This window comes from Gadus macrocephalus, chromosome 5 (genome assembly GCF_031168955.1).
Source record: "Gadus macrocephalus chromosome 5, ASM3116895v1".
NCBI lineage: Eukaryota > Metazoa > Chordata > Actinopteri > Gadiformes > Gadidae > Gadus > Gadus macrocephalus.
In genome coordinates this window covers 7,893,577-7,905,933 of record NC_082386.1, presented here as the reverse complement: position 1 = coordinate 7,905,933, position 12,357 = coordinate 7,893,577, and the positions used below count along the sequence as shown (strand labels likewise).

Here is a 12,357-nt window from a genome sequence, read left to right as displayed (position 1 = left end):
TTTTATTCTGTTGCATTTGAACGCATCAATCATATTACTGAGCCGACCTGAACACATCACATTTGACACTGTGTGTGACCATTGGTCAGTTTATTTTTTTAAGCTAACTAGCTCTCTATCCTGCCGATTTTAACATGGATTTAAAAACTGCATTACTATTTTTAACTGACGGGACTTTCTACACCGTCCGGTTGTGTGATTACTACCGCTGCTTTGAATGACTGTTGATGCACGCGGTGCCGACTCCGAGCCCGTCTGCACAACGTCTGCAGCAGCAGCAGCTGACAGAGTTTCCGGTTGGACTAGACGGATACTGAGTTGAAGGAGTTTTTTTTAACCCAAAGACAGTGAAGGTACAACACTTTTATGTAGGCCTACAGTCCAGATTTAAGATATGACCAAAATACAAGCTGTGGTCGCTCACACAGCTCGCTGTGCGCGTGCATGAACCGTGAACCAACCTGTCGGCGGCTGGCTGTAAACAGTGCTGCGCCTATGAGTAACTTATTAATCGCGCGACACAACGAATCGACGACCAAATTCGTTGCCAACGCAAAACAAGACACGAGCAAAGAAAGAAGTGAAGCAAGGGAGCCTTCCAGAGTAAACTAATTTAGGACAAGGAGCTGCAATCTCTTTGTTGCAACATAGTCATTGCCTCGGTGCATACATGTAAATGCCCTCTGGTCATGTGCAACCGCAACACACAGATCGACACACAACTGAACGTACACACCACACATCGTCACCTCTACTGAAACTCTAGTCAGGCAAGTTAGGGCACAGATCAGTCTTACAGTTGGAAGAGGAAGCATCACAGCCCTCTGTGTACAAGAAAGGCCGCAAACGCCTTGCGTATGTTCACTATTTGGAATTTTGCAGTAGGCATTTGTACCCAAAGCATGTTATGAGTTTTGTTTATTCTATAAACATTCGCCCATTGTTTTTAGAATTTAAAAACCAAGCAGTTTCCATGTAAACAATCTGGGATCCAGTTTCCACACCTAAAAACCTCCTCAGCAGTGGTCCAGTTAGATGTCCTGGAAGTGGAACCTGGGGAGAATAGCTGCAGCCTACTACTGGGCCGTCGGGTCCCACCCCTCATCTGCAAAACACTCACTAGATTGTCTTTGTATCTTTTTGTGTGTGTATATTTATTTTTTCTCCAGACACTCCCAAGTACCCAGTGGCTTTGATAAAGCCACAGCTGCATTGAATTTGCAGCGCGAAGGCTACATTGCGGCCGGTATAACAAAGATGCTAGCTTGCTTCGCGTGCAAGTAATTGTGTGTGTGTGTGTGTGGGGGGGGTATTTTAACCGTGGCCATCGAACCCTCCTCACTGCCTCAAACCAGAAGGGAATAAGCACGAATATACCTTTTTTCTTTCTTTTAATCATGTTCTTGGTGAAGTCCAAACCCTCCAACAGTGGTTATTTCTCTCTACCGCCTGTAGCACACAGTGAGTCATGCCCTCATAAGCCCTCGCCGTGGCTGAGTCACTTGTTGAAGGCAATCCATCCCTTGTTTCACTTAGCGGTCGTTACTCTGGCCTACTGCTTGGCCTGGGTTCACCTCCTTAGTGCCCCTGTGCTCTGTCTGTCTGTCTGTCTGTCTGTCTGTTGTTGCCTGTGTGTGATACATCTCTGTCATAACTGTTCACATGCATATTGGCCGTTGGCATCACAGAGAGCATTGCACAATACATTTGCATTAGATTTCACTGTGTGTATGTGTGTGTGTGTGTGTGTGTGTGTGTGTGTGTTTTGTCTGTTGGTCGGTGCATGCTAAACTTGTGACTAGTGTTGCGTGTGTGTGTGTGTGGGGGGGGGGGGGCACAAGCATGTGCAAGTATGTGTGTGTACGTCTCCAAATGTCTGCATATCAGCCAATTGATTTGGTTTTAAGATTTGTTATGTAGTTACAACACCACCACACCAACTATAATAACCTCAACAATAATCTCTCTTAGGGCGGGCCTTGCTACTCAATGGGTTTGGCGAACATGGTCAAGAAAACCCTAACCCTAACCCTAAGATAACAGACCCAAAGTAACCTGACCTAAAAAGTTGCATTGTTTACTTTGCATGTCATGCTAATCAACATGCCACTGTGACTGATAGCATTGTCTTCAGGACAAACAGGAAACAATGACACACGATAACAAAATAGTTATGTGATAAGATTTGTCTAAAAGCAAGCAGTCAAGAGATAGTGTGACAGTGGTGATCAGATATCCCACAAATTTGACCCTCCTTGTTTTGCTTTGGTAGACCCGATGTCAGCTGAAATGAAAGCCTCATGTCAGCTGATTCTCTTTGTTGGTTTCTCCTCAAGGTTTCCCCCCAACCTATCAAGAAACAACAATGCATTCAATTCTGAAAAAAACCTTCAGTTACTACTTGAGATAACATGCATTGCCAGCCATATAAAAAACAACAAAACAATTTAATGAATAGGATTGGTTTGGAGGCAGTTAAACTGTAACAGTCAAATAGAAAAGCCCACTTCAAGCAGTCGTGAATTTCTGCCAGTTTCCATGGTGTATCAAACCGCTGAACAGCAATCAAAGCCATTCAAAAGTAGAACTGCAGTTCTAACAATACTGCTTTTGTCTGTCCTCAGACGAGTTGCAGCTAGTTCTGCCTTGGTGTCGACAGCATTCCCCCGGGAAACCTTTAAGCCTGAAGTTATCCACGTTGGGCACTAACAAGGTTACGGGGAAGAGTCAGATTCCAGAACGACGCAATGGGGGCAGGAAGGTTGATTAGTTCTGTGGTCTGACTAGCAGGTTCAAACCCCACTGTCTATAGCATAGCAGGTTGCCTAACCCCTTTCTGCTCATTATTGGAATGCACTTTAGTATATAATATCTGGCCTCTAGGCCTACACCTCGAATGTCTAAAGTGCGTATTGGAAGTTAATGTTTTTAAAAATATTTATACATAACATTCTCTGAAAATTGCTCTTTGAAATTAAAATGCAGGATTTTATCAGTTTAAAAAAGTATATCGGCAAAAAATCCAGTTTTAAAGTGACTATTTTGAGCAAGGCTTCAAAAACCGTTGTTTTTTTATGTGATACATCAAACGCGTCATATTACGTAGGAATTGGTAGACGCGGTCGCTGTTGCTGCCTCAGCTCTATGCGTAGTTGTGAGTAGTTACCGCGGTGAGGGGTCTTGTATTCCCCCCCCCTGTGGTTTTGGGGTTTTTCTAATCGACGAGATGAGGTTTTGTATCTGTGGGGGTTGTTCCAACTCCGACCTCCTGTCCGACCATCTCCGATTTCACAGTTTCCCCGATCGGAGAAAGGATGGAGCAGGCTTTCGAGCCTGCAAACCCTCACGTTAGTTGTACTCATTCGTTCTCCAGTAGGGGCATACACACGACCTCTTTGACGCCAGGGTTGTTGGCCTTTTCACTGGAGCAGCGCTGAAGGTCCCAGGTGGCCAGGCGCACCGCGGCCCGGCCGTCCCGCGGGCCCGGGGCCGGTGCCACGCGGGGCCGCAGGGACACCATCTGCGTGGGTCCTCCCGGCGGGAGGTCGAGGTCGTCGCTCCGGAGGCTGAACGAGGTTGGGCTCGGATGGGACCGACCCGTGTAGGTCAGCCCGCCGTTGGTATTGGTGGACGGAGTTCTTGAGCGCTCCACAAACACCTGGAAACTGATCTTGTCCAGTAGGGAGCAGTTTATGTGATCGACCCGAACCAGGTCCTCGATGCTCTTGAACGGACCGTGTTGGGTCCGATAGGCGACAATGTTCCGGGCGATTTTCTCCGTGATGCCGCGGATGCTCATGAGCTGCGGCGGGGTGGCGGTGTTGATGTTCATGCCGCTGCAGGAGGACATATGCTCCGGGTCTCTCCCCAGTTTAATAATCTCCAGTTTGGTGGCGCCTATCGCACTCACCAGCGCTAGGTCCTCCACCTTCTTGAAGCCCCCGATGCAGTCCCGGTACTCCACGATGCTCCGCGCCACGGGGCGGTTGACCCCGGGCAGGGTCATGAGCTCTTCCTCCGTGGCCGTGTTGATGTTCAGCCGCTCCTGGTTCACCATAATTCTCCTGACACCACAACTCTATCTCCCTCCTATTGCCATGGTGTCTCCCCCTTTTAGGTGGTTGCTGTTCTCCCTCACGGCTAGCTGGCTCAAAATTGTACGGAAGTGGTCCGAAACTGTTATCCATTGTTGTTATGTTGCCTATGTAGTCTGATGATTAGAACGTCCGTCTACCAATTCCTACGTCACGCTCGAAAACGAGCGTTTGAGATGCGGAAGTAAAATTGTATCACAAAAACGGCTCAAGATGCCACTTGTAGTGTAGATTTATTAATAAAAACTAAATAATCGTGTATTCGAATTTTCCTATATGATTCTTCACTGCAGTATCTAACTTCCAATACGCACTTTAAACACGCAAAGATTTCTTAATGGTTAAGCTTTCTTACCATGCCACCCCTTTAAACGTAGTCGGCTCTCACTTATGAAAGTTGAACATTTTTAACATTTCTTCAATACATTTTGGTGCAGAATAGTCTGTTAGCTTCAGGGCAAAAGCAACAACACAGCAAAGACAGTATTGACCAATTTGTCAATATAATGGTAGTTCGATGACAGAGATCCCAAATTTCTTGAGAAATTGGTTGGATTTGTTCTATATGCTGTCAATATGTCTGCAGGTTAAGGAGAGTAGTGAAAATTCATTTGGTCATTTTGAAACTTTGAGAAACAGTTGGTGCATTTGGGTGGTTGCCAGGATAATTTATTAGCTCATGGAGATATCTTTAATTACTTGTTTGATTTACCAGAAAATCTAGAGCAACAGGTATATGCTATCGTTTGTAACTGTTTACCTACTGTATAGGCTACCCTAACTCAGCCACTGTCGTTGCATAGTCCTACTCTTTGACTGGGATTAACAATAACAATTCTGCACATTAAACCACTTAAGGCCCCTAGCTTTGCTAGACAAAAAACAAGATGTTTCCAATTCTGTAGTATTTTTTCCATGGTCTGACTACTTTGTTGAATTTAATGAATTGCTCTATTACGTCCTTATGTTTCGTCAGAATGTTTGAACTTTTTTGGCGCCCTGCTTTAATGGGGTTAATTCTCATGACTCATCTTTGACTGCAATACACTTCGGCTCTGTCTGAAATGCGCCAAGACAGAGCCTTCGTCAACAACAAGACAGTCGGTCTACCTGCTCCCTCTTGTGGATAACAGGTAGAACTGCAAATATTAATTTATAAGGAGTCTTGATCATTAAGAACAATAACAAATACATCCGCAAGCGGTGATTAACGGGGCCTGAGCAAAATGAAAAGGCAAGAACACACTAATAGAAGATAAATAAATATGACATATAATTATGAAGGAAAGATGTTGATGATCCCCAATGCCATACTGTGCCTCGGCTTTCAGGTGACTGGGCTATAGAGCAATGGCCGAATGTCATGTTCAGCATAATTGTCTAATCGGGATTCAAACTCTCATCCTAAGGATCACCAGTACAAGGCATTATCCCATTGAGCCACTGGCAAACCTGAAATGTAGCCTCATTCACACGTTGAAAATGTCTATTGATAAGCACAACACATGTCCAGAAAATTCAAAGCAAACATTTCTCAAATGAATTAAGGGCTTTCTTAAAAGCAAATACCTGAAATCTAAGTCTGATAGCCTTCTGAACATATTTGAAACGATTTCAAACAGACTTCTTTCTGTTGAAAAGTACTTTTGTGAGTGTGACTATAGGATTTTCACAATGCTATATTTCATTAGCTTTATTATTTTATGATGCCATAATTTCTTTACTCAAGCTGTAAAACATCATGCATTTTTTAAATAATTAAATATGGCTCACTTTGGCATTTGCTGTTATCAAACAAGTCGACTGCCATCTTTGAGCTTTCTGCTTCATTATTTCCAAACATGTACAAAGTAATTGAACATCTGAACCTTAGCTATGGTGTCACATTACTTAACACTCCTCCCGCCAGTACAGAGCTATTTAACACTCTGATGTGCCATTTTTTTTTAACTCTTTACCCACTTGGAACGGTAGAATAATCTGTGCTGACAGTGGGACCAGACAGCAATCGACAAAAACAAACCCAGCACTGAGAACGAATTAGTCATGTTTAGCACGTGTGCCGCGATTCTCCAACCAGTTGCCATTCAGACTCAACAACACAGAGGAGCTCTGCTGCCAGTCACTGAATGTGGCCGGACCAGTGTCTCTCTCTCACCACACACCTCCTCTCTGCCAGTTGTGTGTGTGTACACAATGAGAGACACGCCTCACACTTGGAACAAGAGTGCATTACATTTTAGTAATTTATTTCTTGGTTTATTCATGCCCGCAAGTGACAAGGAAACAGCATGCAAATCCACAATCAAGTTAGTTTTTTCTTGAAGCCACTTTTTCGCATGAACAATGAAAACAACGGGATATCAGATAAGACGCATGAAATGTGTGTTTTGTGGAACAAGACAGCAATATATTTTGTTATTATGAGTCATTTGTGGGCAAAACAAAGACTGTGTTTAAAGCAAAAACTCCCCCACATTCTTCCTTCCTGCCTCTCTCTGTCCCGCTCTCTCTCTTCCTCTTTCCCTGCCTATCTCATGCAGGAACTTTGACCAGATGAGCGTGACTACAGAATGCAGCTACCAGACAGAGTCGGACTGGGGCCTTAACAGCGAGTCGGCGTCAGTAATGAGCTTCGACATGGCTCAGCCCAACAGCCCCTCCTCGCCTTCCAAACGCCACAAGGTACGGCTACGAACTACGGCCCCCCCCCGCACCATAGACTATGACCGTACGGCTGTACGCAATGCTAATGTTGGGGTCAGATTCCTGGCGTTTTCTCTGATTGTAATAGTATTAGGTTGCTGACAAAGTCTTTTGAGGACTTTTGTACCATTCTCTGGTGTCACTGAGGCTAACATTTAAACCATTGCAAGTTGGCTTGGAATGTGTTGAACAGGGGTTGTTGTCTACAGATGTTGTTCAAATATGTCATGAATTGTAAAGCTCAGAAACTGAAGTGATCCAATCACAGCATAATTCCAATGCAGATGTGGCAACGTAAAATGTAATTTGACAATTACATTGATAAAATGATCACTATGGAAAAAAGTGTAACTCATGGTCTAGTAGACATAAACTACAGGAAGTCTGTGTTGCTGTGTTTAAAGCACTCAAACTGCCCCCTTTTTATGCACATTGTCATGTATGTTTTTCCTAAGCTTCTGTCTTCCTAGACACTTCCTCTGTAGGTCAAACTCTGATGCGCAGATGCGTGTAGGAATCCTTTATTTTTTTATGAATGCTGTCTGTGATACCACGTAATGTTTCTCATAATGCTTGTCAAGCCAATTGAGTTCTTGACTTTATTGGAAATATTCTAACCTGTTACTCAAAGCCGTTCAGGCTAGAAACATCAACAAGTTGCACATTACAAAAGAATCACAAACATGTCCACCGACTTTTTCAGTTGTTATCGCACTCCTTTTGTTTTCTGATTTCCATACAAATCTTCAGGTGTAGTGCAGGTGTAGATTTTCACCACAAACCAGCTTGAGGTGGAGAGTTAGGGAATTAATGAGTCAGCCAATTATACAGGAGGATGATTAGGGGGCCAGATTGAATCAGCCTGGTTGGGCCAGGACACCGGGGAAACCCCTATTCTTTGCGATAAGTGCCCTGGGATCTTTTTTTACCTTAGTGAGTCAGGACCTCGGTTTTACGTCTCTTCTGAAGGACGGAAAATTAAAAAATAGATTTGAATCAAAGCATAAGCATCTAAATGGGTACCAGCTGAGGCTTGGGTGTGTGCAGGCACGTTTGTATTTATGTTTATATTGTCTTTATTTTACAGCTGTTACCACCATCCCAGCCAGCATAATAATTAAAGCATAAAAAGGTTAAACATTAACATTATGTCCAGGAATAAGCTCAATAGTCGGACCATTGCACTTAGAGCATTCAGTTGTAGCAAACTTACTTAGACCTCCACATCAACAAAAACCAATTGACTCTCAACAATAACCAATGGACTACTAACGGTATGTTCTTATTACGTTTCACATTGCAATGACCGCCTCCATTTTTTTTGAAAAAGACGAGCATTAGAATCTTTATTATAGTTAGTTAGTTAGTTATTCTTCTACTAGAAGAATTTTTTTGGTCATTGTGTAGTTAATAATATATAATGATGGTGAAATTATTTGTCATCATCGTGAGACATTGTTGTGTTTCTAATGTGAGACGTGACAAAACTACGTTTTGGTTAGCCTAAGTTAAACTTTATATTCACGTTGATTCAGGAGTCCTCTCAATATGGCGGAGTACCAACAAACAAATCCCATGATGCATTCTGTTGTACAAGCCTTGGTAAATATGACCCGAGGCCTTGTTTTTTGTGTTACTTATGTTTCTCTGACACAAAAACAACAAAACGAAACAAGGGCAGAACAGGGTGGGAAGGCGAGGTGTGTCGGAGGGGTTATTGGGGATTAAGGGGGGCGGGGTGGGTATGCAGTTACGCTCTGTTTAGAAATGAACTGGAAAGCCCCGGCACGCGCTGTGTGTGTGTGTTGTTTGCTGACTGAATACCCACCGTAGGTACAGTCAGACAAACATTTGACTATCAAAGCAGGAAGATCCCGCCCAGTTTTCAAGACTGCTTTGGATATATATAAATATAAAAAATGGCTATGGTATGAGCTCTTTGTTTAAGAAAGTATCCTTTTGCCATCAGCCCTTTTTCAAACCAATAGGATACGATACAAACGTAACAATCTATAATCCTCCGCAGTACTGTAATCAATACACACCTACGCATATTTCTGCGATAAGTCAACTGAGACCAGCTGGTTGCCAGGTGATTCATACGGTATAGGAGATGAATGGCCGCATTGACTCCTGCTTTACTTTTAGCATCAGGCAGGGTGCGGCCATTGTGCCGGGGCCCATCCACACCCTCACATTATCACCGGGTCGTCAAGTCATGTGTCTGACATGCGCTCCCGTGAGGTGTTCTCTCACATCCGCGCTGCGAATGCAAATGGCCCCATGCCCTGGAGGGACGGTGTCCACCTAAAACCAGACCCAGACTTTACAGGGAACAGATCCCAGACAAACACGACCTGCTGGCTTCCAGACGCTGCTCGGTGGGCGTTCTGCGGGAGTGAGGACGGCGGTCTTTTACTTCTTGTGGAATATGGTATCAAGAGTTGGACACTGGCTCCCTTTTTTTTTTAGCAGCCGGTCTTGACATTATCTGATTCTAAAGGCTGTGATTAGATAACTATTAACCTACCTCTCCTGCTGTCGGATTTCATTTTGTATTTATTTATTTATTAACCTATGTTGCCGGTAAAGAGGACTTTGGATCTACTGTAGTTCTCAGACAGGTTTGGATCAGATTACAATTAGATTCCGAAGAGCTGACATGGTATGTTACTTCTGTGTTTTTCATATTTGCGAGAGTATGTGCGTCTCGTTCAAACGTGTCCGGCTAGACTGTAGCAACAGACCGCAAGGACTTCTCTGTTTCAACAAAGAATTGGATTTCTTGCTTCCAACTATTCCATAGGATTTGGGGGGATTTTCATTGTGGATTATCTTCATTCTCTTTGTGAGATTGTAAATCGCCTGGTTTAATTGTGAAATGCTAAAAAAATTGACTTTGAAAAAGTCAATATTTGAAAAAAATATCAACATTGTAAATAGTGAGCTCAAGTTTCAGCCGTTCTAAAAGTAGAAGTACAGGCACCTGTTCAAACCTTATTATCATATTGCTATGTAAAAAGCTGTAATACATTTACAAATACATTTACATTTATCATTCAGCAGACACTTTGATCCAGAAGACTGAATACCTGAGACTGAGAACATTAAAATCATTCTCTCAACTATGGGAATAACTACAACAAAGATTTAGTGTGCAGCACGAGCAAGTTAAAAAAACAACAACAACAGGGTGGATTGTGTCACAAAACGCACCGCAAAAACGTATTGTTGTTGGTACTTAAGTGCTTAACAATTACATCTTGGAGATACAGAGCATTTTATTTGGAGGATGTGGAGGAATACTGCAGATCCTTGGTAGGTCGTTCCACTATCAAGGTTCTGCCCATCAGAAGACCTGGTTCCATGCAGTGTAGGCAGCACCGGGCGCAGTTTAACACTCGACAGGAGGAACGGATTAGAGATGTGCTGGGGTTTGGGTGCAGGTCTGGAGCCCACCAGCATCGAGGGTTTGAAGTTGATGCTAGCAGCTGCAGGAAGAAGCCTGTTTGGCATGACATGTGCTAGTTAGGTTCAACACCAGCCGCACTGCAGTGTTCCGCATGCTGTGCAGGTGTGGAGCTGCGAACACTATAACTCAACTCCACCCCCTTAGCTCAAATTATTCATCTTTTACCCTCCTTCATACTTATTTTGGGCATTTCATTCAAGAAGTTACAAAAAATTACTATGGCCGCAAGTCGTGCGTATTACCTTATTCTCATAAAGAATATAGATCAATCCATTGTGTTCTGCTGTCTGTTTGAGCAGGACCAGAATCAAACAGCCCTGCCAGTCTGACCAGTGGTCGTCTGAATATCAGCAGCGTGTTCTCTAACCCCTGCCTCTCTGCTTTCTTCCTTCTTGCAGAATCCAGAAGATAAGAAGGGGGTGCTTGGTCGCATCAGCAACTTCTTCAGCCCCCGCAAGAAGAAGAGCCAGAGCAAGCAGCCTGGCGACGGCGAGAGCACCCCGACCTCCCCGACGTCCCCGCGCTCCCCGCAGAGCCCCCTGCAGGAGGACTGGCTGAAGACGCCCACCCCGTCCCGGCGGGATGACGAAGTCCCCGGGCGGAAACCGGCGTTGAAGCAGCATCTGGCCCGGGTCTCCCTGGACCTCACCGGCAGCCGGTCCACTCTGGCGTTCGACGAAGACGGGGGAGGGCTCCCGTTTGCCGACAGCGACAGCAGCGGCCAAGGCAGCGTGAGGGAGGTGCACGTGTGCCGGGTGAGCAGCAGCAGCGTCGCGCAGCAGGGATCCGGGGACGCCACCCCCATCCCCGGGGCCCATGCCTCGTTCCTGGACACGGGGTCGGGCGGCGAGCCCGGCCTGATGGACTCGGTGGTGCAGGAGGTGAGCAAGAGGCTGCAGCTCCACCTGGAGGAGGAGGCGGCCAACGTGAAGGACGGGAAGCAGTCCAAGCGGACACACTCAAAGTCTGTCCAAGTCCGGGTGAGCTCCAAGATGTCCGAGCCGGTCAAGTCCCACAACCTCACCTCTATAAGTGTCGCGTCCCTAAAGTCTCTTACATTGAAATCGGACGATCCCGGCACGTCCCTGAAGGAAGTAACCTCCCCTCGCCTCCCTCTTACCTCGTCCGGCTCAGACTCGGAGAGCATCGGCTCCAGATCCACCAGCGTCCTCTCTTGGCTGAACGGAACGGCCACCGCTGAGCGGCAGGACTCCGCCTGGGGGGAACATGAGCAGGGGGGCACCTCTCCGGCGCTGCTGCACAAAGCCATACGGGTGGAGGCAGACCTGGCCGACGAGGAGGAGGAAGAAGGGGCGGGGGAGAGGGAGGAGGCCCTCAGAGCCGACTCCCCTCCCTTGATCGCCGTGCATGCCACCGTGGTTCCCGTCGAGGAACAGTGGCCTCGAGGCACCGACACGACCGACCGCCCCCCTCCCTCGGAGATCACAGAGCTCTCTGGCATGTCGCCAGAGTCCAAGGTTTCCAAGGCAGCCGCGGAGACCGGGGAGGCCAGAACAGAAGCAAGCCCAGAGGGGCCGGAGAGCCCCCGCGGCGGACCAGACCCCGGGAAGAGCTCCGCGAGGAGGAGCGAGGAGCCCCCACACGTCACGCGCAGGACGGTCAACCTGTCCGGGAAGGTGTTCGCCAAGAAGGTGTTTGTGAGCCAGGACAGTTCCGAAGCGGACGAGCCTGAGCCGGGGCCGGAGCCAGCGGGGAAAGGTCCAAAGAGGGGGGATCACAGCGTGGCTTCGACTCAGAGTGTCGTCGAGGCAACAAAGCTGAAACGGTGAGTTAAAAGAACTTTGTTTTGCTTCTGTTTAACATTGTTTTTCTGCAGGAACCTAACCTGAGAGAAAAGAGCAAGAGAGTGTGAGAAAGAGAGAGAGAGAGAGAGAAACAGAGAGAGGGAGAAAATGATCCTCATGTAACCTGATATTTAAGTTCCCATACCCTTTTATGTTCATAGGGAACAATACATGTTCGCTAATCGGCTTAAACTCTTCCACTGAAAAATGGATGAATTCACATTAGACCACATTTTACTTTAAACCATCAAACACTAATTCACTGAGATGTATTCAGCAT

The 12,357-nt window shown here is 45.9% G+C and overlaps 1 protein-coding gene across 1 annotated transcript in view; it reads left to right on the top strand.

Moving 5' to 3' along the window:
* Positions 1-12,357, top strand: part of crybg1a (crystallin beta-gamma domain containing 1a) — a 43,406-nt gene that overhangs the window by 8,470 nt on the left and 22,579 nt on the right. Inside the window, exons 2-3 of the mRNA XM_060052314.1 lie at positions 6,638-6,779; positions 10,671-12,058. Coding sequence (XP_059908297.1) covers positions 6,638-6,779; positions 10,671-12,058 — 1,530 coding nt within the window. The remainder of the gene's footprint in view (positions 1-6,637; positions 6,780-10,670; positions 12,059-12,357) is intronic.